This window comes from Pseudophryne corroboree, chromosome 6 (assembly GCF_028390025.1).
Source record: "Pseudophryne corroboree isolate aPseCor3 chromosome 6, aPseCor3.hap2, whole genome shotgun sequence".
NCBI lineage: Eukaryota > Metazoa > Chordata > Amphibia > Anura > Myobatrachidae > Pseudophryne > Pseudophryne corroboree.
Window position 1 is genome coordinate 442,315,341 of NC_086449.1, and position 27,112 is coordinate 442,342,452.

The 27,112-nt window shown below is 45.3% G+C and overlaps 1 protein-coding gene across 3 annotated transcripts in view; it reads left to right on the top strand.

Moving 5' to 3' along the window:
- The first annotated feature begins 228 nt into the window (after positions 1-228).
- GRAMD4 (GRAM domain containing 4) overlaps positions 229-27,112 on the top strand; it is a 349,985-nt gene continuing 323,101 nt past the window's right edge. For all 3 annotated transcript variants that reach the window (XM_063927113.1, XM_063927114.1, XM_063927115.1), the window contains exon 1: positions 229-591. In XM_063927113.1, the coding sequence (XP_063783183.1) occupies positions 563-591 (29 nt within the window). In that variant the 5' untranslated portion in view covers positions 229-562. The remainder of the gene's footprint in view (positions 592-27,112) is intronic.

Here is a 27,112-nt window from a genome sequence, read left to right on the forward strand (position 1 = left end):
TGTGTTTTAGTTGGAGAGTAAATATAATATAAAATGCAGCATCACGTCTCAATGCAAATGACCTCCATAGGCGGTAAGGTAGGGAATGCCCGTGCTGTCATACTGTCTACCTTCCTCCTGAGAGCACCTAGCGGCAACAGTGCTGTGAGTGGGGCGGGTGCAGACGGATGAGCGCCCGCTCGCAGTACAGCAGCGGAAACGGGACGGGTGATGCATTATAAATAGCAACCGGTACAGGCGGCGGGGGCGGGGCGCGTGTCTGGCGTTGCTGCTGGTTTGCGTGGCCCAGTGACGTCACCCCCAGGGCACAGGCAGCGGCGGTAGCAGAGGGTTCGGTACCCTACCCGGCTCTGGCAGTAGGCGGCGGGGCCAGCAGCAGCGGGAGACGACAGAGCCTGGGACAAGGGGAGATAAAGCGGCTCATCTGTGTGCGAGGCGGGGGCCGGATCATCGCATCTCAGTCATCCGCCAGGGTCTCCATGCTGCCACTCCGCCTGTGGGTCGCATAGAGAGCGGCGGCGGGTTGTGCACCGTGCCGGGAACGCAGGAGCTTGTTGCTTGGATGAAAGTTTGCTCGGATTTCGGTGCAGGGTACGTAAGGCCTTCCCCTCCTCTGGCAGGACGAGCCCTCTCCCCCTCTGTGCCTGGGTCCCTGCACCACTGTGCCACAGCTAGCCTGGTCATGCCTTCTCCCTGCTACCTGTGACCGTGGCGCCGGGCTGTGCTACTGAATAATTCACACTTGTAGTAGATGCGCTGCCTGGCCGGGCATTGCCCGTGTGCAGCCTGTGTGCTGTAGTAGACCTAGCGGGACTGGCTCGGGGTATGGCTGGAGTGACAGAGCCTCTGTGCACCTGTGCAGGTGCTGCTGCCTGTCTCTCATCCAGTTACACTGATCACAGAATCCGTGGGGACGAGCTGCTCCCACCGCTATCAGCCCGGCACATGCCAGCAGCGAGATGCCAGTTATCTCAGTGTTTGGCATATACTCTGGAAACCTTTATTGAACTTGCTGAAGTAGAAACACAAGTGGCAACTATTTCTAAGTTTACATGTTCCTGTAGCAGCAGACACTTGTCTATATTTATAGTATTTGGGGTTAGCCAATTGATTAGATAATAATTTATCAAAAAAGAAAATTTGCAGGCTTTCATTACTCTATGGGATCTTCCATCTCATTACTCTTTGGTCCCTCCATCAGAGAATTGTTTTACAATGATGATGGAGAACATAAGTCTGTGCCACATATTGTGCAAGGAAAGTATGGGCCATAACTTAGCTTTCAGTATCTACCAGCATATAGTCTTAATTGTTCAGAAGACCCATTATGATCATTGATACATTTTTCTATGTGTTACACTTGCTGTTGAAGTATGTACTGAAGATAAACCATCATTACTGAATCATAAGCTTATTCCTATATGCATAAAATGTATTTATCTCTTGTAGTTTCTTATGTCCTGTTGCTTTAAGACTTGATACAAGAGTATGACGGAAACCAAGGGTTTCACAACTGTCAGGAAATGCGTGGGGTAAATGAATGAAGTGTTTGGTACAGTCTCTTATTTTCCATTATGCTGCAAATAATGTCCGTAGTTTCCAGAGTTGGCAAATTGTGTAAAAAGCATTTAGAAACGTCGGTTGTTATATCTGAGTGTGAGGTCAGACATGCAGTAGAAATCAAATGTGGTTACATTGCACATAGTATGAAAAATTGCTGTCTTATCCCCTCATGCTGATGTTACCTGTAAACTGCTTGAATTTGTTCAGACTTCCGTCAGCAGCTTGTAGAATGAAGATGTTAACATAGGGAAATCATTCCTAAGCGGTCCTCCGTTTTAGGTTTTATTTAATATGGAAGAATAACATTTTATGTTTGTCTATAAAGCAATTACATCAATGGACTGCTAACATGTACGGTACAATGACCCTTTCTGCATGGAGAATGTTGGTGTAGTGTTAAGGCGCATACACACGGTGCAATGTATTCTTGTGATTTTGACTATATAGGGAAATCTTGCACATATCACACTGTGTGTGCACAGCTTGTGATACCGATGTGCAGCCCTGTGGGATCGGTATCGCAAAAAATAAAAAAATAGACTGTGCAGGCAAGGAAAATGTAACTATATTGTGTGCAGTCTAGTACAAAGTATAGTTCTAAATGGCAATAGTCAAAATCGTACCGTGTATATAGACCATATATTCTGGGCTCTGGGGGAGTTCAAGGGAAATCGCATAGTCGAAATTGGGCATAGTCAATATCTCAACGTGTATGCACCTTTAATTGTCACTTTAACTTAAAGTTAGTGTTTTTTGTTAATAAGTTGCAACAAAGTTACTATCTTCACAATTTTCTCACAGCCAGTTTGATATGGTATTGTGAAGTGCAGACAGTTGATGCTCAAATACATTTTATGACCTGTTTTGCCTATAGATGAGTAGGTCTGTCTGTCTATCTCAATGTATTTTAGTTTCCTGTTTCAAAAGAAATCTCTAATACCACTTTCAGACTTACGACCTGGGATTTTCCCTGCTCAGATGTGTGCTCCCACGTGTCTGTCTGTCTGTCTGTCTGTCTCATATCACTTACAGACATGCAGATATATCCATGGTTTATAGACCTATATATGCACAAGTCACATTCATAAACACGTCCTACACACACACACCGGGTGAGGAATACGTACTTCCGATAACGGACAGCCCAGGGTGTCAGCAGGCAGCTGCGAACAGCCAGGTGTGGTTCATGAAATCGACATGGATGGAAGGTCGACATGTAGTAAGTCGACAGGTCTAAAGGTCGACATGAGGATTTTTTTTTTTTGGGTGTCACTTTCTTCGTAAAGTGACCGGGAACCCCAGTTAGTGCACCGTGTCCCCTCGCATGACACGCTTCGCTCGCCATGCTTCGGGCAAGGTGCCTCGCTTCGCTCGGCACAGATTACCGTTCCAATCGTAGTCCACGTAGATCGTTAAGTATGAAAAAAAAGAAAAAAATGTGAAAAACTCATGTCGACCTTTTGACCTGTCGCCCTAGCACATGTCGAACTATAGTGGTCGACCTAAACATTGTCGACCTTCAGACCGGATCACGAACAGCCACCTGGGGAGTAAAATCCCGGGTCTCACCACTCACACTTTACTCAGGTTGTCCACCCGGGACGAAAGTCCCTGGAAAAACCCTGGTCAATAGCATTGGTGCTGACCCGGTAACGTGTTCCTGAGTTGGTGCCTTTCAGACATACAGAAATCCTGTTCACATGCAAAAACGCTGGATTATAAAGTAAGTCTGAAAGGGGAATAAGTAGTAAGTTGCTATAGATGTTAGTATGGCACGTGGTGTGTATCCAGCTCTTACACCTGCTGCTGGGGAGGCTGCTGGCCATACACTACTAGACCAACATTCCTCTAACCATCCAACTTGTTGGAATAAATATATATATATATATATATATATATATATATATATATATATATATATATATATATATATATAGTTTTGTATTCTGTGTAATTGAAAAAGTAAATGCATAATGTTTTATAGCAAACAGGAGCTATGCTTTACTATACCAATATCTACCTTAGCATTTTAAAACTATTCCCAATTTAATCCTTATTTTGTAATAAAACAATACATTTATTGTTCTTGCAGTTGTTCTGATAACATGTTGAATCTGAAAACCGTTATGTTGCCTTCAATCAGTCCACAAGAAAGGATGGTCCTTTAGTACTGGCAAACTTACTGTAGTAGTTGAAGTTTAATGGGTTTCATGTGCAATAATGGTGTAAAAGTTGTCTGTTGAGTAAATAATAATTTTATCATTATTTCAAGTTTCGGTCAGTTCATCTGCTGAATCTGTAGGGAAGATAGAACTTGGTTGCAAATACAGATTTATTTAATAATTTTATCATGGGAGATTAAAAAAGGTACCTTTGAGACTTTAGTTAAATGCAATTTTATTTGGTATTGACAGATTTGAATTAACAAATGTTATAACCTAAATTTCAGTGTGTGCTTAAAGTAGTCATTGTACATGAGTTGAGAAGTTCTGTGTACAGTATTTTACAATTGCCACAGCTCACTCATGGGGCAGTGCCTGTAGCACTTCCCAAACAGCCTGCGTCTGGCAAGAGACCATTTTAGCCTGCGTCTGGCAAGAGGCAGTTTTTTCTGTCTGGCCCATGTCATGGTTATTGGCTGATCAGAAGATTCAAGAAAGTGAGTATCTAAATGTTAACATGTTCACTCCCAATTATGAGCATTTACATAGGATAATTTCTGGGACCACTATGTAACTAAACTAGTGGTTAAGATGTAGAAGTTGCTTCAAAGGACTTTTTGTTTATTTTTTTATTTATTTGTTTTTTTTTATTGGTCTGTAATTTGGCTTGTTTATCCAGAGATGGCATGGGGTAACCAATGACCCGTCAGTTATACACCGCTCAAAAAAATAAAGGGAACACTTAAACAACACAATGTAACTCCAAATCAATCACACTTCTGTGAAATTAAACTGTCCACTTAGGAAGCAACACTGATTGACAATCAATTTCACATGCTGTTGTGCAAATGGAATAGACAACAGGTGGAAATTATAGGCCATTAGCAAGACACCCCCAATAAAGGAGTTGTTCTGCAGGTAGTGACCACAGACCACTTCTCAGCTCCTATGCTTTCTTGCTGATGATTTGGTCACTTGAAAGCTGGCGGTGCTTTCACTCTAGTGGTAGCATGAGACTGAGTCTACAACCCACACAAGTGGCTCAGGTAGTGCAGCTCATCCAGGATGGCACATCAATGCGAGCTGTGGCAAGAAGGTTTGCTGTGTCTGTCAGCGTAGTGTCCAGAGCATGGAGGCGCTACCAGGAGACAGGCCAGTACATCAGGAGATGTGGAGGAGGCTGTAGGAGGGCAACAACCCAGCAGCAGGACCGCTACCTCCGCTTTTGTGCAAGGAGGAACAGGAGGAGCACTGCCAGAGCCCTGCAAAATGACCTCCAGCAAGCCACAAATGTGCATGTGTCTACTCAAACGATCAGAAACAGACTCCATGAGGGTGGTATGAGGGGCCGACGTCCACAGGTGGGGGTTGTGCTTACAGCCCAACACCGTGCAGGACGTTTGGCATTTGCCAGAGAACACCAAGATTGGCAAATTCGCCACTGGCGCCCTGTGCTCTTCAGATGAAAGCAGGTTCTCATGAGCACATGTGACAGAGCCTGGAGACACCAAGGAGAACGTTCTGCTGCCTGCAACATCCTCCAGCATGACCGGTTTGGCAGTGGGTCAGTAATGGTGTGAGGTGGCATTTCTTTGGGGGGCCGCACAGCCCTCCATGTGCTCGCCAGAGGTAGCCTGACTTCCATTAGGTACCGAGATGAGATCCTAAGACCCCTTGTGAGACCATATGCTGGTGCGGTTGGCCCTGGGTTCCTCCTAATGCAAGACAATGCTAGACCTCATGTGGCTGGAGTGTGTCGGCAGTTCCTGCAAGACGAAGGCATTGATGCTATGGACTGGCCCGTCCGTTCCCCAGACCTGAATCCAATTGAGCACATCTGGGACATCATGTCTCGCTCCATCCACCAACGCCACGTTGCACCACAGACTGTCCAGGAGTTGGCGGATGCTTTAGTTCAGGTCTGGGAGGAGATCCCTTAGGAGACCATCCGCCACCTCATCAGGAGCATTCCCAGGCGTTGTAGGGAGGTCATACAGGCACATGGAGGCCACACACACTACTGAGCCTGATTTTGACTTGTTTTAAGGACATTCCATCAAAGTTGGATCAGCCTGTAGTGTGTTTTTCCACTTTAATTTTGAGTGCGACTCCAAATCCAGACCTCCATGGGTGAATAAATTTGATTTCTATTGATAATTTTTGTGTGATTTTTGTTGTCAGCACATTCAACTATGTATGGAACAAAGTATTTAATAAGAATATTTCATTCATTCAGATCTAGGATGTGTTATTTTAGTGTTGCATTTATTTTTTTGAGCAGTGTAGTTTATTGCTTAGACCAGTGGTTCCCAAACTGTGTGCCGTGGCTCCCTGGGGTGCCTCGGTACACTTGCAGGGGTGCCTTGGATTGGTGGTCCAGGACCAATTCAAATTATTTATGGTCAATATAATAGGGTAAACTAGTGCTGGAAGCTGTCAGTCATAAAATATGTGGACAAACAGAAGCAAATCTTGTCCCTCACCACACAATTGAGCCTATGGATGACATATAAACACAATCTACTTCATTTAATATTTATTTCTAAATTTATCAATAAGAAACTTTTAACCTAGGGGTGCCGTGAAAAAAATCTGGTACTCTAGGGCGCCGTGATCCAAAAAAGTTTGGGAACCACTGGCTTAGACTACAAAAGACAAGTTGTATGTTTTTTTTTTTTCTTTTCTTTTCTTCTTTTAAATGGGGAAAATACCTCAAAGCAATAAACGTGTTTGGGGGAGTCTGCTGTACCAATTTGCAACCTGTGGAATCAGCCACATAAAATGCCATCCATAGATACTTACCTTATAAGGAAGCTACAGAGATGATATATCTTCCCAATAAGTAATGTTTCCTATGCCTACAGTATATACTGAAAATCAGAACCAGTTTAGTGGACTTAGCCATATTTTAGAAATATGTTATACTATTGACTAGAAGTGGTTTTGAACAAAAAAAGCAGTGACAAAGGAAGGGGTTGGTAAGAAATACTATTTCAAATGTAATGGCATTAATTTCTGATGAATTTGTGTATAGATATCGTGGGCCATACACTGTGATGTCTATGCCTCATGATATCTGCTGGCTGTTGGGTTGCCAGATAAAATGTTTGTTGGTCTGGCAGGCATTTTATCTGGCTGTTCATGCTCAGCATTAGTGGTAGCAGAACTGGGCATTTAATGATAGAATGATGAGGAATTTATTAGGCAGACCAGTTGGTTTTGTCTTGAGGCATTAGGGGACCTAACAAATAAAGGGAGCACAGCCAAGTGTCATTTTCCGTAGTCAACCTAATATCAGTTTTGTTTAAGGTGTAATTGCCCTTTTAAATTAAACTTGCAATTTAATCTTTTATTTCTATGAATACCAGTATGTAAATTTGATTGTTTTTTTATTTTTTTTGTCTGCAAAATGCAGTTATACAGGGTAAATTAACATTGCAGCTGAACAAATGGTATCCAATGTTTTGACAAATTTAGTTTTCTTATAAGCGTGTTGATTTAATCTATTAAAATAAATAAGAAAAAATATATATAATCACTTGGCAGAAATGCCTTTGAGGACATTTGTACTGGTCCCCCTTTGCCTCACTCAAGCATTGCTATTCCACCTTGTACTATCTGTGTTGGCCTCTAAGCACCTCTGTGTTGCTCTGTATCCAGTTACTACTTATCCACTTGTCTTTCCTTCCACTGCCAACATTCATAGATGAGCTCCAGAGACTATGGAGACAGAACACTCATCAAGGCTAGAGAACAATATAGAGGTCATGCTTATATTGGTGTCATCCTTACATAAATGTAAGCCTAGGAATAAAATAAAAAATAAACAAGCCTGTGCTAGGTTAATCACACACTGTCCAGGGTACCAACTGCATGATCATGTAAATACCCTATATGTATATAAAAAAACACAGTTGTCACGGATTGTTCCGACTATTGCTAATTCGCTTGTATTTAGCAACATAAAAGTTCTAGGTATTCATAATTTCAGTAAAACATTTACTCTTACAATCCACATCACAGGTCTTTTTTATTTGCAAGTACTCCTCCTTCTACGCTTCACACTGAAATGTAGTTAAAATCCAATGCACTCACCTCTCCTAAGGAGGCTAGTAAGTAGCAAAGGCCTGGTGTATAAACCACACCTAAATAGCTTTAAAAAGGTTGAATGGACAGCTGCTAAAGGCAACATATCCCAAACTCCCGCAAATCAATCCCAACCGGGATCTCTACAGTCATAATAAAGACGCCGGAATCCTGACACTATACGGAATTCCGTCAGCCAGGATCCCGAATGAGCAGCCATCGCCACGCCGGAGAGGTAAGCCGGGAGTGTGTGTGTAAGGTTTAGGAAAGGGGGATTAGAGTTAGAGGGCTGGGGGGTGGTTAAGTATACTTGCCTTCCCCTGTCCAGATTCTAATCATCTGGATGCCGCTGTCGGTATTTTGGTCGCTGGCATCCCGAACGCCAGCAAGTCAATCTTAACCCTTTGGAAATAAAACGGAAAGCTTTTGGTAAAGAAATCCATGCTGCCATTAGGTAAATATGACTCAGTTCTGGGGAGTTTCTGTGTTACGATAAAAAAAAAATATGCTCGGGGTGGGAATTTTACTAATTTATTCCATGTGCACCCTTAGTAGGTATTGTGTGGTTAACACACACTACCATACAGAAGGCATTATTAAGTACAGAGATGGTGAGGTTGTAATATTCAGACCTTTTCAATACTGGTTCAGTAACCTCGGGTCTGTCCTCATTTGATGCAGTGGACTCTCTAGATTTCAATATGATCTGTCTTGTTGGGCTATGTTATTATTCCTATAGTTTTAATGTGATGTCCTGTAATGCATAGTTGTTAGCATTATTGATTCACTGCACTGTGGTCATGAGTTCAAATCCTGGTCATGGCCTATCTGTGTGGAGTTTGTATGATCCCTCAAGTTTATGCTCTGGTTTTCTCCCATATTCCCAAAACATACTAGTATTTTATTTGGCTTCTAACAAAATATGAATCCTAAGGGGGTGTGTATGCCTATGTGATAGGAAATATGGATTGTAAACTGTACTGTGGCAGGGATGGCTATGAATGGCTAGAATATATTCTCTGTAATGCACTGTGGAATATGTGTGCGCCATATAAATAACTGAACTTTACCTGTCATTGATACTAGCAGAACAAAAATGCATTATCATTTTTATGTGCAGATATGGTTATGAAAACCCATGTGTAGAATCTTACTTTGGCACCTTTCCAAAACAAGGAATAGCAAGGACTACAGAGTACTTATTGTATTTTATTGGAAAACAAATGGCTCTATGGAATTGATTCAGTTAGGAGCCAATTTGGTCCTTCAAGCCTTTCTCATGATTCACAAATGCAAATTGCATTTGCAATTAAATTCCAAACGCTCCTTGTATTTTGCAATGCAGGTCATGTTGTTGTTGTTGTTGTTGTTGTTGTTGTTGTTGTTGTTTTTTTTTGTTTTTTGTTTTTTTGTGTGCGTTTAGGGCAACCTCTTTTAAGTTAAATATGTTGGGACACCATATAGAACCCCTGGTACACACCTCCCAGTAAATGGTCATGCATTTGGTGTGGTTTAACTAGCATCATTTGTCACAGGTATGGTGAGGTGTTTTTTGGTAGAAAAGCATTTCTTGTAAATGGGAGTTTATTTCCAGCTGTTTCAAACCTGTATGAAAACATTAAAAACAAATTCAGATATTTTTCTTTACTCCAAAATACTGCAAAGACTTATTTTGCTGATGAATATGTGCTGGTTATGTTCCATCGTTAATTAAAAGGCAAAACATAAGCAACTCGACACCTTTTTAAGAATATTCAGCACTTTCCTCATGGCCACTAACACCCTACTGTATGGTCTGTCCTGCTATCTTCATTCAAATTTTGTGGTCTAGAATGGTTTCTGTATTTTTTTTCCTGGTCTTCTTCCAGGTAATTTTTTGTAATGAAGACGTGCAACTTTGTCCTGTAAATCAGCATCTCTAATTGAATCTTGCATTTCTGAGGTATGCAAATTCAAACAATGGGGGGGGGGGGGGATTCAATTGTTAGTGATGTCAGCTGTGTCTCCTGTGCATCCAATGGAGATATTCAGTTGTTGCTCCTGTCTGGCGCTGTTACGTAGACTACTCTGGTATCTGAGTTACCAGGTGGTACTAGGTGACGCTCATGCAATTATCCCTTTCCATACAGTCTTTTAGCCTCCTGCAATGCTAGGCTTCACCTTTAGCAGCCGCGTTTCCAGGGTGAATTAGATCCACCCGTACTCCGATGCCCCCAGGTCTTACGTAAGGACAAAGCGACTATTGGAGGCTGGGCAAGGGTAAATGCAGTACAGTGAGACGTCCACTGGACACAACCTTGATAACCCTGCTCAATGCTCAAACAGACAAATTGTACGTTGGTGCAACAATGCACAGGGTGATATAATAAACACAGATGATATGTAAATGCAACATTGCACAGGATGGTATAAACAACTTAACCCAATATAAATGTAACAATGCACAAGGTGGTAACAATAAAGAAATAAATGCAAAGGCAAGAGCCTGTGTGGGAGTTCCACACACAATTTTAATTCTAGGCAAGCTGGATCCAATCAGGAAAATTATCTAGTCCGGGTTTTGGAAAATCAGGAGTTCACAGGGCTGACAGGTTCTCACATGTAGCAGGAACTATCACCAGCAGATTGGGAGTGACCAGGAAGTGAAGAGATAGGGAGATGCTCCCAATCAGAACAGCCAGAAAAGCAAACCTCATGAGGGGATGCAATGCAGCAGGACAGCTAGACACACAGAGGCAAACTATTAATTATATAGCAGCTGTGGCTAAACACAGGGATACATGCAGGAATCCAGCTGCTGGAGTGAAAAGGTACAGATGCACCGCTAGCGGCTTGTAGCATGTTCGACCAGCTACTGACTCCAGCATTTCAGCTCGCACCCCCCTTTCGGTGAAGAGATGAAATTTGCGAAAGTGACTCTTTTTTTACTTTTGCGATCGCACCAATTAGTTTAGTCTGGTTTAGCTGTTTTACGTGGCTAAATCCAACACTGATGGGCACAATAAGTGCAATAACCAGCATCAATTGAGTATTGCTCCTGCGATCTCCTGTCACAGTAGACGGGAGATTGGGCAGCAATTACAAGTGAATCCCCCCCACCCCCATTGTGTGCAAGTTTTAAGACTTGCTTTTTCAAATTCATTCCTATTTGAATTGACCCCTATATTTCTATGTACATCTGACTAGATTGCTTAGATTTTCAGCAAGATCGCTCCGTGTGTAGCCCTAACAGCGATAGCGATGCGCAGCCCCGCGCATCGCTATCGCTGCTGCTAGATTGGCCTGCATGCAGGCCAATCTAGCGGGTCGCTCACTCTACCCGCTGGGTGAAGTGAGCGGCACCCCCGTCTCCCCCCGCACGCTCAGCACAGATCGCGCTGTGCTGAGCGCCGGGAGAGATGTGTACTGAGCGGTTTGCTCAGCACACATCTCTCCAGCATCGGGCCGTGAGTACTGGCCTTTAGGTAGATTTCATTTGTTATGTTAGGAGCAGAAAACTAATAGAATTTTCGAACCTTGTGGCCACTTCATCTCACAACATGAGTCCTTAATAATATTGGTCTTTGTCTATTTAGCAGGCTGCAGGTGAGCCTTATATCGGTCCCAGTTGTTGCCTCATTAAACTACATTGTTCCGACATCCAAACTGGCATGCTAAGAAGCTTTGACATGTTGCATGGCAGCCATGATATTCTAGAAGAGTTAAACCCATAATTGAAGTTGGACAAAAAATGGAATTAGAGAAAATCCCTGCACCCTAGGAGCAGCTATAGTAAGTGTGGACAAGAGTATATCACCAATTACACTCCAGGGGATTAGACATACAAAAAAGATTTTTGGTACACACTTTCAGTAGCGCTCCATACATCAACAATGCCGTAAATAATATCAATAATAAGTTCTCATATGATTCCGGGTGATTTTCCTGAAGCTTTCTACCGAGGAAAGATTCTCCAGTCGTCTCCGTAGGTTCAAATCATGAGAGAGGATAAAAAGAAAAGAAAGGAAGATCTCAATTCCTATATCATAGCCCGGTTGGATATATATATCATAGGGTAAATCCTCAATCTTCCTCCATATGGGTAGTGCTCGTTTCTTAAAGTTCTTATGGTGACCCCATAAGAACTTTAAGAAACGAGCACTACCCATATGGAGGAATATTGAGGATTCTCTCTATGATATATATATCCAACCGGGCTATGATATAGGAATTGAGATCTTCCTTTCTTTTCTTTTTATCCTCTCATGATTTGAACCTACGGAGACGACTGGAGAATCTTTCCTCGGTAGAAAGCTTCAGGAAAATCACCCGGAATCATATGAGAACTTATTATTGCCATAATTGAAGTTGTTTCACACTCATTCTTCCCTTTTCATGTCGTGTGTGTGTGTGTGTGTGTGTGTGTGTGTGTTTTTTTTTTTTTTAATCTTATTTTAGACTGTCCATGGGAAAGGACTGTTCTACTTCTGTGTTTCACTGTATGATTGTGCAGTCTGTGAGTTGTGTTGGCACTTTCAGTACTGATTTATAGTTGTAAACTGGCATGATATATTAACAAATTATTTATTTGATATACATTTCCTGTCTGAAAGCTTATTGAAGGATAATGGAGGCAGCCACTTAAAGCGCAACATGATTGATAACCAAACTTCTGCTTCTGCCTCAGAACAAATAAATGCAAATGTGATTCTTCCAACTTTTTTGAATGGTGTAAGAAGGTTGAAATGAAATCCACTGGCATTTAAGTTTAGTGACCATTTAAGTGAATAATGATGATTGTTTGTTTTATTTTAGGATGGGGGTGACGTGCTGAATAGAATATGCATAAATGGCAAATGTTGGCAAGTTTAAACAAATGCCGAAGTTTAATTGTTTGCTGTGGTACATGCTAGATTGTATCTAGCATGTACCTTTCCTGAAGCTTTTTCTATTTATTTTTATTTTTTTGTGGGCCAGGCTTAAGGCCCCCCTATATATTGGTGCCCTGTTTCCCAGACTCCCCAAATCAGTGATATGTTGGGGAAATTTTTCATTGTAAAATCCGATCCTGACTGTTTTCTAACTGGATCTAGAAATCGAGATTTCTTAACATGTTTAATATACTCTATTCCCCAACCTGGCAGTTGGGTATAGGGAAATTGCAGCAATCCGCCACAGATGTATGGGTGCCTTTAGCTAATCCACTTGAATTGCTTCATTATTTTGCCGATGTCTGCAGTAAGAACTGAATAGCATGAAATGCTTTTTCTGCTGCCGAGTACACTGGGCTCCACAAGGATTGGACAATGGGGTGTAGAGTAGGATCTTGATCCGAGGCACCAACAGGCTCAAAGCTTTGACTGTTCCCAGAATGCACAGCGCCGCCTCCTCTATAACCCCGCCTCCCTGCACAGGAGCTCAGTTTTGTAAGTTGGTGCTGCAGTAAGCAGCAGGCAACCCTAAAAAGAGCTTTTTTGTGAAGAAAAAGTGAAGACTTCAAGGGCAGCAGCGGTGGTAAATGTCAGGAGACATTCACTGCTGCTGCTCCAGCTCTCCCCATCGGCGCTGTACACTCCCGAGCCCTGGTTGCCGGGTACCTACAGCGGAGGCTCCGGTTTTCTTCACGTTAGACACACACGGCTGGGGCTCTCCAGGATTGCGTGGCCGCGCTTCGGGAGGTGGTAAGTAGGTCCCGCTTGCGGGACCCTGTTTTTATCGCGATCCGGCGTGGTCAGAGGGAGGTGGGCCGCGCGCGCTGGCGGTGGACACTGTGGCAGTACAGGCGATCCCACTAGATCACCAGGGCATGGGCGCAGGTCAGGTTTTCTCTCTAAACCGATTTTTGTATCGCCCACAGTACCCGGTGGTTTTGCCAGCAGGGGGATAAGGCTTAGACCTGAAGCTCCTCCCCCAGGGTGCCATTTCTAGCAAGTGTTCCCGCCCTGGAGCTGCGTCTCTGTCTTTTCCTCACTCCCTGTCAGTGTCTGCGGCGCCATTATCCCTCAGCTCGCTGTTCCTGGGACTGCTTGGGCAAATCCTCCTATGTAAAGCCGCCTGGTTGTCGGTGCTATGCCTTTATATGACACTTAAGTATTCTACCTGCCTTTTTTAGTCAGTGTTAGTAAGAAAGAGTGCATTTAGTCAGGGTTTCCTAGTACAATTACCCTGTGATATACATCCAGTTCTTACTGTGTACTGTTATATCTATTGTTATATAGCTGTGTAAGATGGTCCAGTGCAGTATTATTGTCAGTAATAACCTCTGCATTGTACAAACTGTGACTATTTGTGTGTGCATTTAATAGCTGAGTGGTGTCCATTTCGTGTCTTTCACTCAACTTGCTATCCCTATATTCTATAACCTGAGGGGGCTTGGTGCGTCAGGTTTTATCTAATATAGGATTTTCACAAAGATATACTGTATTACGTATTTTTCTCTGTGATTTAGTCACCATATCTCTCCTTTATCTCTGCTAGTGCTGACTACACTGCGCAGGGGTTTGGGTTTAGAGGTATAGTGCTGCTGATAATTGTACTGTTACCTCATACTGCAAGTTATATCATGTCTGCTTCTGAGGGTAACGGTTCTGGGGCTGAACACACTGCCGGTGTTGCTGAAGCCACAGACCCATATAAGGAGAATATAGCAGCTGTGGGCTCTGGTTCTGGGGGCTCATTGCCCCCCAGTGGTACTGTGGCAATGGATGCACATACTGACCCACCGTGGGGAGCTTTTTCCACGCTTCTGCATACGCTAGTTCATAAACTAACACCCCCTATGGGAGCCCAATGCCGGTACAACCGTATGTGGTTCCTGCAGCTAACCCGCCGTGGGCGGACGATTTAGTGTGATCACAGTGTTAGTGGCAGTGTGAGTGCTGTGTGCATGTGAGTGAGTTGGTTGTGCAGTAGTATTCGGAATATGTGTAAGGAGCATTGTGGGTCATGTAAAAATGCATTAATAATGTGCAACAGATGTGTAAGGGGCACTATGTGTGTCATTATGTTTATAAGGGCATTAATAATGTGCGGCATATGTGTAACAGGGTACTATATGTGTCATATGTATCGGGGCACTAATGTGCAGCAACTGTGTAGGGGGCACTATGTGTGTCATTATGTGTATAAGGGCATTAATAATGTGCGGCATATGTGTAAGGGACATTATGTGTAAAAGGGCATTAATAAAGGTTGTCATAATGTGTAAGGCGCATTATGTTTATAAGGACATTAATAATGTGTCTCATGTGTAAGGGGCATTACTGTGTGGAATTGTGTATAAATGCATTACTAATGTGTGGCATTATGTGTATAAGGTGCTGTACTATGTGGCGTTGCATATAGAAAGGGTACTACTGTGTTGTCTAATGTGAATAAAGAGCAATAGGGTGTGGTGTAATGTGATAAAGAGCAATTCAGTGTGATGTAATGTGAATAAGGGGCTCTACTGTGAGGAGTAACGTTTAAGGTAAAGTGATACTACTGTGGGATGTAATATGAATTATGGACACTCGCATGATCAAATGTGAATAAAGTTGCAGCACTGTGTGGCGGAATTGGGATTACTATTGTGGGGCCATGCCCCTAGCCAGCAAAAACACACCCCTTTTTGGGCTGTGCGCAAAATGTGCGAACTGTTCCTATTTAAAATATAGGGGGTACAAACCCCAAAATAAGGACTGTTATGGGTGAGGGGTGATGGTGCTGGGAAAGAGGTGCAAGGTCAGAGGCGGAACCAGGGATTGTGCTAGGTAGGGGGCACCAGCCAAAATCTTGCCTAGGGCATCATATTGGTTAGGGTCGGCTCTGGCTAAAGGTACGTCCTTTCGCCCCTTTCGCCCTTCAGGTAAAGCAAAAGGTCAGGCGTACCACAAGCAGGCCCACACTTCCAAACTTGGTAAGCCGAAGCCCAAAAGAGCCTGGGCTGCCATTCAGCCAGCTTCCAAGACCGATAAGCCTGCCGCATGACGGGGCGGGCCTCCCCCTGGGGGATCCCAGGGTGGGGGGCCGGCTTATTGGGTATACCCAGAAATGGTTGAAGACCACTTCAGATGCCTGGGTACGGGAAGTCGTCACTCGAGGTTACGCCATAGCCTTCAAAAACCGACCCCCCTCATCGATTTTGCCAGACACGTCCCGTCGGACCAGACAAAAGCAAACACTCTGCTTTCGGTGGTACAGACCCTCCTGGATACAGGAGTTGTAGTACAGGTGCCTCTTGCTCAGAGGAGCCGGGGGTACTATTCTCCGCTGTTTCTAGTTTTCGAAACCGAATGGGTCCTCCCGGCCCATTCTCAACCTCAAGGCATTGAACAGGTTTGTGAAGGTTTCCAAGTTCCGGATGGAAACCCTTCGCTCTATAGTTCTGGCCTTGGAACCTGGGGACTATATGGTCTCCCTGGACATACAGGATGCTTACCTGCATATTCCTATAGCAGCGTCACATCAGCAATACCTGAGGTTTGCTCTTGGCAACCTCCATTACCAGTTTCGGGCGTTACCTTTTGGTTTAACAACGGCTCCGTGAGTCTTCACCAAAGTGATGACGGTGGTACTCCGCCGTCAAGGGGTCAGGGTACTGCCGTACCTGGACGACTTGTTAATCCTGGCAAGTTCCCCAGAACTTCTCCTACGTCATCTGGATTTGACGGTCCGGTTTCTACAAGCCCACGGGTGGCTCATCAACTAGAAGAAATCCTCCCAGGTCCCTGCTCAGAGCATGGTGCACCTGGGAGCGTTGTTGGACACTCGCAACCAGCGGTTGTTCTTGTCTCAGGAGAAAGTCCTGAAGCTTCAGGACAGTATTCGTTGCTTCCTTTCTCGTCCGCAAGTGTCTATACATTTGGCAATGCAGGTGCTGGGCCTCATGGTCTCAGTATTTGATATGGTGGAGTATGCTCAATTCCATTCTCGCCCCCTCCAGAGGCTGATTCTAGCCAAGTGGGACGGCCTCCCTCACCGGATCAGGTCTCAAATGATCTCATTCACTCCGGAGGTCCGTCTGTCGCTACTTTGGTGGCTCCGGGACCAACAATTGTGCAGGGACCGTCCCTTCTGGATATCCAACTGGGTCCTGTTGACGACAGATGCCAGTCTAAGAGATTGGGGCGCGGTGCTAAAGCAACACTCCCTTCAGGGTCGGTGGACCAAGGAGGAATCTCTCCTCTCGATCAACATTCTGGAATTGCGGGTGGTCTTCAATGCGTTGAACCTGGCCCAGCATTTAATTCAGAACCGTCCTGTTCAAGTACAGTCGGACAACGCCACCACAGTGGCTTACATAAATCATCAAGGCGGCACTCGAAGCCGTTTGGCAATGAAGGAAGTCTCACGGATTCTATGTTGGGCGGAACGCCATCTACCGGCCATATCGGTGCCGGCGAGTGGGGCCTCCATCCAGAAGTGTTTCAACTCCTAGTGGAAAAGTGGGGTCCTCCAGATGTAGATCTGATGGCGTCTCGACACAATCACGAGGTTCCGGTCTTCGGAGCAAGGACAAGGGATCCTCAAGCAGCATTCGTGGATGCGCTGACTGTGTCGTGGAGGTTTCGGCTGCAGTACGTGTTCCCTCCGGTGTCACTCCTGCCCAGGGTAATTCGGAAGTTCAAGCAAGAAAAAGGAAATCTACTTCTCATAGCTCCGGCGTGTCCCAGATGGCACTGGTTCTCAGACCTGCAAGGCCTATTGTCAGAGCGTCCATTTCTACTTCCACAACGCCCAGACCTCCTTGTTCAGGGCCACTGTGTCTACCAGGACCTAGCCCGGCTATCTTTGACAGCGTGGCTCTTGAAGCTTCCGTCTTGAGTGCTAAGGGTTTTTCTGAAGAGGTCATTAAAACTATGTTGCGGGCCCGGAAACCGGCTTCTGCTTGGATTTATCAAAGGGTCTGGCATTCCTACTTTGTTTGGTGCGCATCTAACAATTATGACGCTTCCAAGTTTAGTACAGCCAAACTTTTGGCTTTTCTGCAGCAGGGCCTAGATTTAGGCCTGCGTCTGGCCTCCCTCAAGGTTCATATTTCTGCCTTGTCTGTGTGGTTTCAGAGAAAAATTGCGACTTTACCTGATGTTCATACTTTCACTCAGGGTGTGTTGCGTATCCAACCTCCCTATGTCCCGCCTGTGGCTCCTTGGGACTTGTCGGTGGTTTTGGAGGCGTTACAGGAGCCTCCGTTTGAACCCCTTGGTTCAGCTGAACTTAAGTGGCTTTCCCTTAAGGTGGTGTTCTTGCTGGCTATTGCCTCTGCTAGAAGAGTGTCGGATCTGGGTGGCTTGCCTTGTAGTTCCCCATATCTGATTTTTCACCGTGACCGGGCGGTTCTTAGGACTCGTCCCGGATATTTGCTTAAGGTGGTTTCTTCGTTCCACTTTAATCAGGAGATTGTGGTTCCGGCCTTTGTCTCTCCTGATTTGTCTCCCAAAGAGCGGTCTTTGGATGTGGTACGGGCTCTCCGTATCTATGTGAAGAGAACTGCTTCTATTCGAAAATCTGATTCTCTCTTTGTTTTGTTTGGATTTCACAAATGTGGCTAGCCTGCTCACAAGCAGACCCTGGCCAGATGGATTAGAATGGTGATTGCACATGCTTATGTGAGGGCTGGTCTGTCAGCTCCTGCTCCCATTACGGCCCATTCTACTCGGTCTGTTGGACCCTCTTGGCGGCCCAACGTGGTGCGACCCTAGATCAATTGTGCAAGGTGGCTATTTGGTCCTCTGGGAACACGTTCATAAGGTTCTATGCCTTCGATACTGCCGCTTCCCAGGATGCTTCCTTTGGACGCCGGGTTCTTGTGCTAGCTACAGTGCGTCCCCTCCCATAAGGAACTGCTTTAGGACATCACCATTGTCCAATCCTTGTGGAGCCCAGTGTACCCCGCAGCAGAAAACGAGATTTATGGTAAGAACTTACCTTTGTTAAATCTCTTTCTGCGAGGTACAATGGGCTTACAAGGCACCCACCCTGACGCACTTAGCTTCTTTGGGTTGGTATGGCATTAGCCGCTGACACTTCTCTTGTCGTGAGAGTGTGGTATATGTGGCTACTAACCGTTGTCGTCTCTTTTCCTGCTACTGCATTGGGCTGGTTAACTAAACACTGAGCTCCTGTGCAGGGAGGTGGGGTTATAGAGGAGGCGGCGCTGTGCATTCTGGGAACAGTCAAAGCTATGAGCCTGTTGGTGCCTCGGATCAAGATCCTACTCTATACCCCATTGTCCAATCCTTGTGGAGCCCAGTGTACTTCGCAGAAAGAGATTTAACAAAGGGAAGTTCTTACCATAAATCTCGTTTTGTGTTGCTTTAGTATTAGGCCTATGATATTGTGACAGGCCCTACAGTTTTAATTGTTGAGTACTTTACTCTTTCACTGCACACTAGTAAAGTGGTTCTCAAAATTTCTCCCTCATAGTGCTGTAGAGCATCCATTTTTTTAATTATTTTTTTATTTTCATAGCATCTCAGGTCAAAAATGTTAGTTGACAAAGAAATGATTAGGATAAGAAAATTGTACTTTGCTACCAGCCTTAGGTTTGGGTCTATATTGGTGGACATGGTTGTGCATATGTTTGTCCATGTTGTTTCTCAGAAGCAACACCAGTGCAGTGTGGTTGCCTATCACATTGAATAGAAGAGGAGGAAAGAAAGACCTAAAAGGAGAGGAGTGTGGTGCAAATGGGTTGTGGGGGAACAGGGGGATAAAAGGTAATAGAGGGCACAAACATGGGTGCGGTGGAGTTAATGGTAGGCAGGGGAGAAAGGGAACCCTAATTACATTGAAGTCTGCACTCTGAGGCCCTTTGTATATGAAGGCATGCTGAAGAGAAAAGAATGGAGGCATAGATGTGTGTGGGGGACGGGACGTACTCCCACTAAATAGTGTGGCCTGGGTATCAGGTTACAGGCAGCAAGTGGCACATGATACAAAGATGCCAGCCAAAGTAAATTGATATTAGACCAGACAACCTTAGTGTGGCACAAGTTGGGAACCGTTGTAATAGTCTTCAGGCCAGAACAAACTGGCAGCAAGTAAGTGAAGCATTTCATCATACAGTACATCCGGAAAGTATTCACTGTGCTTCAATTTTTCCACATTGTTATGTTGCAGCCTTATTCCAAAAAGGCATAAATTCATTTTTCCCCTCAAAATTCTACGCACAATACCCCATAATGACAACGTGAAAAAATGTTTTTGAGATTTTTGCAAATTTATTAAAGATAAAAAACTAAGAAATCACATGTACATAAGTATTCACAGCCTTTGCCATGAAGCTCAAAATTGATCTCATGTGCATCCTGTTTCCACTGATCATCCTTGAGATTTTCCTGCACCTTAATTGGAGTACACCTGTGGTAAATTCAGTTGATTGGACATGACTTGGAAAGGCACACACCTGTCTATATAAGGTCCCACACTTGACAGTGCATGTCTGAGCACAAACCAAGCATGAAGTCAAAGGAATTGTCTTTAGACCTTTGAGACAGGCTTGTCTGGAGGCACAAATCTGGGGAAGAGTACAGAAACTTTGAAGGTCCCAATGAGCACAGTGGCCTCCTCCTCCGTAAATGGAAGAAGTTCGGAACCACCAGGACTCTTCCTAGAGCTGACCAGCCATCTAAACTGTGTGATCGGGTGAGAAGGGCCCTAGTCAGGGAAGTGACCAAGAGCCCGATGGTCACTCTGTCAGAGCTACATCATTCCTCTGTGGAGAGAGGAGAACCTTCCAGAAGAGCAACCATCTCTGCAGCAATACACCTATCAGACCTGTATGGTAGAGTGGCCAGATGTAAGCCAATCCTTAATAAAAATGCACATGGCAGCCCGCCTGGAGTTTGCAAAAAAAATGCACTTGAAGGACTCTCAGACCGTGAGAAACAATTATTCTCTGGTCTGATGAGACAAAGCTTGAACTTTTTGGTGTAAATGCCAGGCGTCATGTTTGAAGGATACTAGGCACCGCTCATCACCAGGCCAATACCATCCCTGCAGTGAAGCATTGTGGTGGCAACATCATGCTGTGGGGATGTGTTTCAGTGGCAGGAACTGGAAGACTTGTCAGGATGGAGGGAAAGATGAATGCCTCAATGTACAGAGACATCCTGGATGAAAACCTGCTCCAGAGCGCTCTTGACCTCGATCTGGGGCAACTGTTCATCTTTCAGCAGGACAACGACCCTAAGCACACAGCCAAGATATCAAAGGAGTGGCTTCAGGACAACTCTGTGAATGTCCTTGAGTGGTCCAGCCAGAGCCCAGCCTTGAATCCGATTTCAACAATCACTGGAGAGATGTGAAAATTGCTGTGCACCGACGCTTCTCATCCAACCTGATGGAGCTTGAGAGGTGCTGCAAAGTGTAATGGGCAAAACTGCCCAAAGATGGGTGTACCAAGCTTGTGGCATCATATTCCAAAAGACTTGGCTGTAATTGCTGCCAAAGGTGCATCAACAAAGTATTGAGCAAAGGCTGTGCATACTTCTGTACATGTTTCTTAATTTTTTATTTTTAATAAATGTGTAAGAATCTAAAAAATAACTTTATTCATGTCATTATTGGGTATTATGGCCCTCATTCCGAGTTGTTCGCTCGCAAGCTGCTTTTAGCAGCTTTGCACACGCTAAGCCGCCGCCTACTGGGAGTGAATCTTAGCTTAGCAAAATTGCGAACGAAAGATTAGCAAAATTGCGAATAGACACTTCTTGGCAGTTTCTGAGTAGCTCCACACTTGGCAACTGCGGTCAGTTCAGTCCGTTTCGTTCCTGGTTTGACGTCACAAACACTCCCAGCGTTCGGCCAGACACTCCTCCGTTTCTCCAGCCACTCCCGCGTTTTTCTCAAACGGTAGGGTTTTTTCGCACACACCCATAAAACGGCCAGTTTCCGCCCAGAAACGCCCACTTCCTGTCAATCACATTACGATCACCAGAACGAAGAAAAAACCTCGTAATGCCGTGAGTAAAATACCTAACTGCATAGCAAATTTACTTGGTGCAGTCGGACTGCGGACATTGCGCATTAGCGACTAATCGCTCCGTTGCGAGAAAAATATAACGAGCGAACAACTCGGAATGACCCCCTATGTGTAGAACTTTGAGGGGAAAAAATTCATTTATTCCAGTTGGACCCATCTACATTACCTTTTAGTCCGTGGACGCACGGCCGAAATACTGGTTTACATGAAGTATTACTTCATTATTCATTTTAGTTTATAAAGATTCATATTATTTATTCAGGTGATACATTGCAGCCGTATCGCATATTGTCTTGTCATATTTTATCAAATAAACTGCATGTATTTTCTATTAGGTTTTTTTATCGTATTTATGTGGTATTTGAAACAGTTTCATTAATAAATTTAATTATTAGACTCTCTCACCTCTCCTACTTTTTGTCTCTTTTGATATTTTGTTGGGGCAGCCCGCCCACAACTAGTGAGCAGCTATCAGAGTCTAATAGGGTTTGTGTATATTGTGGCGCGCCGATTCAACACCTATTTTAAGGACAATACATCAAAGTTGGATCAGCCTGTAGTGTGTTTTTTCACTTTAATTTTGAGTGTGACTCCAAATCCAGACCTCCATGGGTTAATAAATTTGATTTCCATTGATGATTTTTGTGTGATTTTGTTGTCAGCACATTCAGCTATGTAAAGTACAAAGTATTTAATAAGAATATTTCATTCATCCAGATCTAGGATGTGTTATTTTAGTGTTCCCTTTATTTTTCTGAGCAGTGTATATAACCTTTTCTCTAACGTCCTAAGTAGATGCTGGGACTCCGTAAGGACCATGGGGAATAGCGGCTCCGCAGGAGACTGGGCACAAAAGTAAAAGCTTGAACTAGCTGGTGTGCACTGGCTCCTCCCCCTATGACCCTCCTCCAAGCCTCAGTTAGATTTTTGTGCCCGAACGAGAAGGGTGCATGCTAGGTGGCTCTCCTGAGCTGCTTAGAGTAAAAGTTTATTTTAGGTTTTTTATTTTCAGTGAGTCCTGCTGGCAACAGGCTCACTGCATCGTGGGACTAAGGGGAGAAGAAACGAACTCACCTGCGTGCAGAGTGGATTGGGTTTCTTAGGCTACTGGACATTAGCTCCAGAGGGACGATCACAGGTTCAGCCTGGATGGGTCCCGGAGCCGCGCCGCCGGCCCCCTTACAGAGCCAGAAGAACGAAGAGGTCCGGTGAAATCGGCGGCAGAAGACGTTCCTGTCTTCAACTAAGGTAGCGCACAGCACTGCAGCTGTGCGCCATTGCTCTCAGCACACTTCACACTCCGGTCACTGAGGGTGCAGGGCGCTGGGGGGGAGCGCCCTGAGACGCAATAAAAACAGAAATACCTTAGGATGGCAAAAGAAATACATCACATATAGCTCCTGGGCTATATGGATGTATTTAACCCCTGCCAGTTTTCCAGAAAAAAGCGGGAGATAAGGCCGTCGTGAAGGGGCGGAGCCTATCTCCTCAGCACACAAGCGCCATTTTCCCTCACAGTTCCGCTGGAAGGACGGCTCCCTGACTCTCCCCTGCAGTCCCTACAGAATCAGGGTAAAAACGAGAGAGGGGGGGCACTATTGGCAGCTAAATTATAAACAGCAGCTATAAAAGGGAGTAACACTTATATAAGGTTATCCCTATAGATATATATATAGCGCTCTGGTGTGTGCTGGCAAACTCTCCCTCTGTCTCCCCAAAGGGCTAGTGGGGTCCTGTCCTCTATCAGAGCATTCCCTGTGTGTGTGCTGGGTGTCGGTACGATTGTGTCGACATGTATGAGGAGGAAAATGATGTGGAAGCAGAGCAATTGCCTGTATTAGTGATGTCACCCCCTAGGGAGTCGACACCTGACTGGATGGTTGTATTTAAAGAACTACGTGACAATGTCAGCACTTTACAAAAAACTGTTGACGACATGAGACAGCCGACAAATCAATTAGTGCCTGTCCAGGAGTCTCAGACACCGTCAGGGGCGATAAAACGCCCGTTACCTCAGTGGGTCGACCCAGACACGGATACTGAGTCCAGTGTCGACGGTGAGGAGACAAACGTAATGTCCAGTAGGGCCACACGTTACATGATCACGGCAATGAAGGAGGCATTGAACATTTCAAACACTACAAGTACCACAAAGAAGGGTATTATGTGGGGAGTGAAAAAACTACCAGTAGCTTTTCCTGAGTCAGATGAATTTAAATGAGGTGTGTGATAAAGCGTGGGTTTCCCCCGATAAAAAAGTGCTAATTTCTAATAAATTATTGGCACTATACCCTTTCCCGCCAGAGGTTAGGGCGCGTTGGGAAACACCCCCTAGAGTAGATAAAGCGCTCACACGTTTATCTAAACAAGTAGCGTTACCGTCTCCTGATACGGCCGCCCTCAAAGAACCAGCGGATAGAAGGCTGGAAAATATCCTGAAGGGTATATACACACATACTGGTGTTATACTGCGACCAGCAATTGCATCAGCCTGGATGTGCAGTGCTGGAGTTGCGTGGTCGGATTCCCTGACTGAAAATATTGATACCCTGGATAGGGACAGTATATTACTAACTATAGAGCATTTGAAGGATGCATTACTATATATGCGTGATGCACAGAGGGATATTTGCACCCTGGCATCAAGAGTGAGTGCTATGTCCATTTCTGCCAGAAGAGCGTTATGGACGCGACAGTGGTCAGGGGATGCGGATTCCAAACGACATATGGAAGTATTGCCGTTTAAAGGGGAGGAGTTATTTGGGGCCGGTCTATCGGACCTGGTGGCAACGGCCGGAAAGTCCCCCTTTTTACCCCAGGTCACCTCTCGGCAGAAAAAGACACCGTCTTTTCAAACTCAGTCCTTTCGTTCCCATAAGTACAGGCGGGCAAAAGGCCACTCATTTCTGCCCCGGGGCAGAGGAAGAGGAAAAAGACTGCACCAGGCAGCCTCTTCCCAGGAGCAGAAGCCCTCCTCTGCTTCTGCCAAGTCTTCAGCATGACGCTGGGGCTTTACAAGCGGACTCGGACACGGTGGGGGCCCGTCTCAAAAATTTCAATGCGCAGTGGGCTCACTCGCAAGTGGACCCCTGGATTCTGCAGGTAGTATCACAGGGGCACAAACTGGAATTCGAGAAGTCTCCCCCTCGCCGGTTCCTGAAGTCTGCTCTACCAAAGTCTCCCTCCGACAGGGAGGCAGTTTTGGAAGCCATTCACAAGCTGTATTCCCAGCAGGTGATAATCAAGGTACCTCTCCTACAACAGGGAAAGGGGTATTATTCCACGCTGTTTGGTCTCACCGAGCCGTCCGGCTTCGGTACCACAATTTTAAATCTAAAATCCTTGAACACTTACATAAAGAGGTTCAAATTCAAGATGGAGTCACTCAGAGCAGCGATGGCAAACCTGGAAGAAGGGGACTATATGGTGTCTCTGGACATCAAAGATGCTTATCTCCACGTCCCAATCTACCCTTCTCACCAAGGGTACCTCAGGTTTGTAGTACAAAACTGTCATTATCAGTTTCAGACGCTGCCGTTTGGATTGTCCACGGCACCTCGGGTCTTTACCAAGGTAATGGCCGAAATGATGATTCTTCTTCGAAGAAAAGGCGTTTTAATTATCCCTTACTTGGACGATCTCCTGATAAGGGCAAGGTCCAGGGAACAGTTAGAAGTCGGAGTAGCACTATCTCAGTTAGTGTTACGTCAGCACGGGTGGATTCTAAATATTCCAAAATCGCAGCTGATTCCAACGACACGTCTCCTGTTCCTAGGAATGATTCTGGACACAGTCCAGAAAAAGGGGTTTCTCCCAGAGGAGAAGGCCAGGGAGTTATCCGAGCTAGTCAGGAATCTCCTAAAACCAGGCCAGGTATCAGTGCACGAGGGTCCTGGGAAAAATGGTGGCTTCTTACGAAGCGATTCCATTCGGAAGATTCCATGCAAGAACGTTTCAGTGGGATCTTCTGGACAAATGGTCCGGATCGCATCTTCAGATGCATCAGCGGATAACCCTGTCGCCAAGGACAAGGGTGTCTCTTCTGTGGTGGCTGCAGAGTGCTCATCTACTAGAGGGCCGCAGATTCGGCATTCAGGATTGGATCCTGGTGACCACAGATGCCAGCCTGAGAGGCTGGGGAGCAGTCACACAGGGACAAAATTTCCAGGGCTTGTGGTCAAGCATGGAAACATCTCTTCATATAAACATTCTGGAACTAAGGGCCATTTACAATGCCCTAAGTCAAGCAAAACCCCTGCTTCAGGGTCAGGCGGTATTGATCCAATCGGACAACATCACGTCAGTCGCCCACGTAAACAGACAGGGCGGCACGAGAAGCAGGAGGGCGATGGCAGAAGCTGCAAGGATTCTTCGCTGGGCGGAGAATCATGTGATAGCACTGTCAGCAGTGTTCATTCCGGGAGTGGACAACTGGGAAGCGGACTTCCTCAGCAGACACGACCTTCACCCGGGGGAGTGGGGACTTCATCCAGAAGTCTTCCAAGAGATGGTAAACCGTTGGGAAAAACCAAAGGTGGACATGATGGCGTCCCGTCTCAACAAAAAACTAGACAGATATTGCGCCAGGTCAAGGGACCCTCAGGCAATAGCGGTGGACGCTCTGGTAACACCATGGGTGTACCAGTCAGTTTATGTGTTCCCTCCTCTGCCTCTCATACCAAAAGTACTGAGAATCATAAAAAGGAGAGGAATAAGAACTATACTCGTGGTTTCGGATTGGCCAAGAAGGACTTGGTCCCCGGAACTTCAAGAGATGCTCACGGAGGACCCGTGGCCTCTACCTCTAAGAAAGGACCTGCTCCAGCAGGGACCTTGTCTGTTCCAAGACTTACCGCGGCTGCGTTTGACGGCATGGCGGTTGAACGCCGGATCCTGAAGGAAAAAGGCATTCCAGAAGAAGTCATCCCTACCCTGATAAAGGCCAGGAAGGATGTAACCGCGAAACATTATCACCGCATTTGGCGAAAATATGTTGCGTGGTGTGAGGCCAAAGAGGCCCCTACAGAGGAATTTCAACTGGGTCGCTTCCTACATTTCCTGCAAACAGGACTGTCTATGGGCCTAAAATTAGGGTCCATTAAGGTTCAGATTTCGGCCCTGTCGATTTTCTTCCAAAAAGAACTGGCTTCAGTGCCTGAAGTCCAGACGTTTGTCAAAGGGGTACTGCATATACAGCCTCCTTTTGTGCCCCCGGTGGCACCTTGGGATCTCAATGTGGTTTTGGGGTTCCTAAAATCACATTGGTTTGAACCACTCACCACTGTGGAATTAAAATATCTCACATGGAAGGTGGTAATGCTGTTAGCCCTGGCTTCAGCCAGGCGTGTCTCAGAAT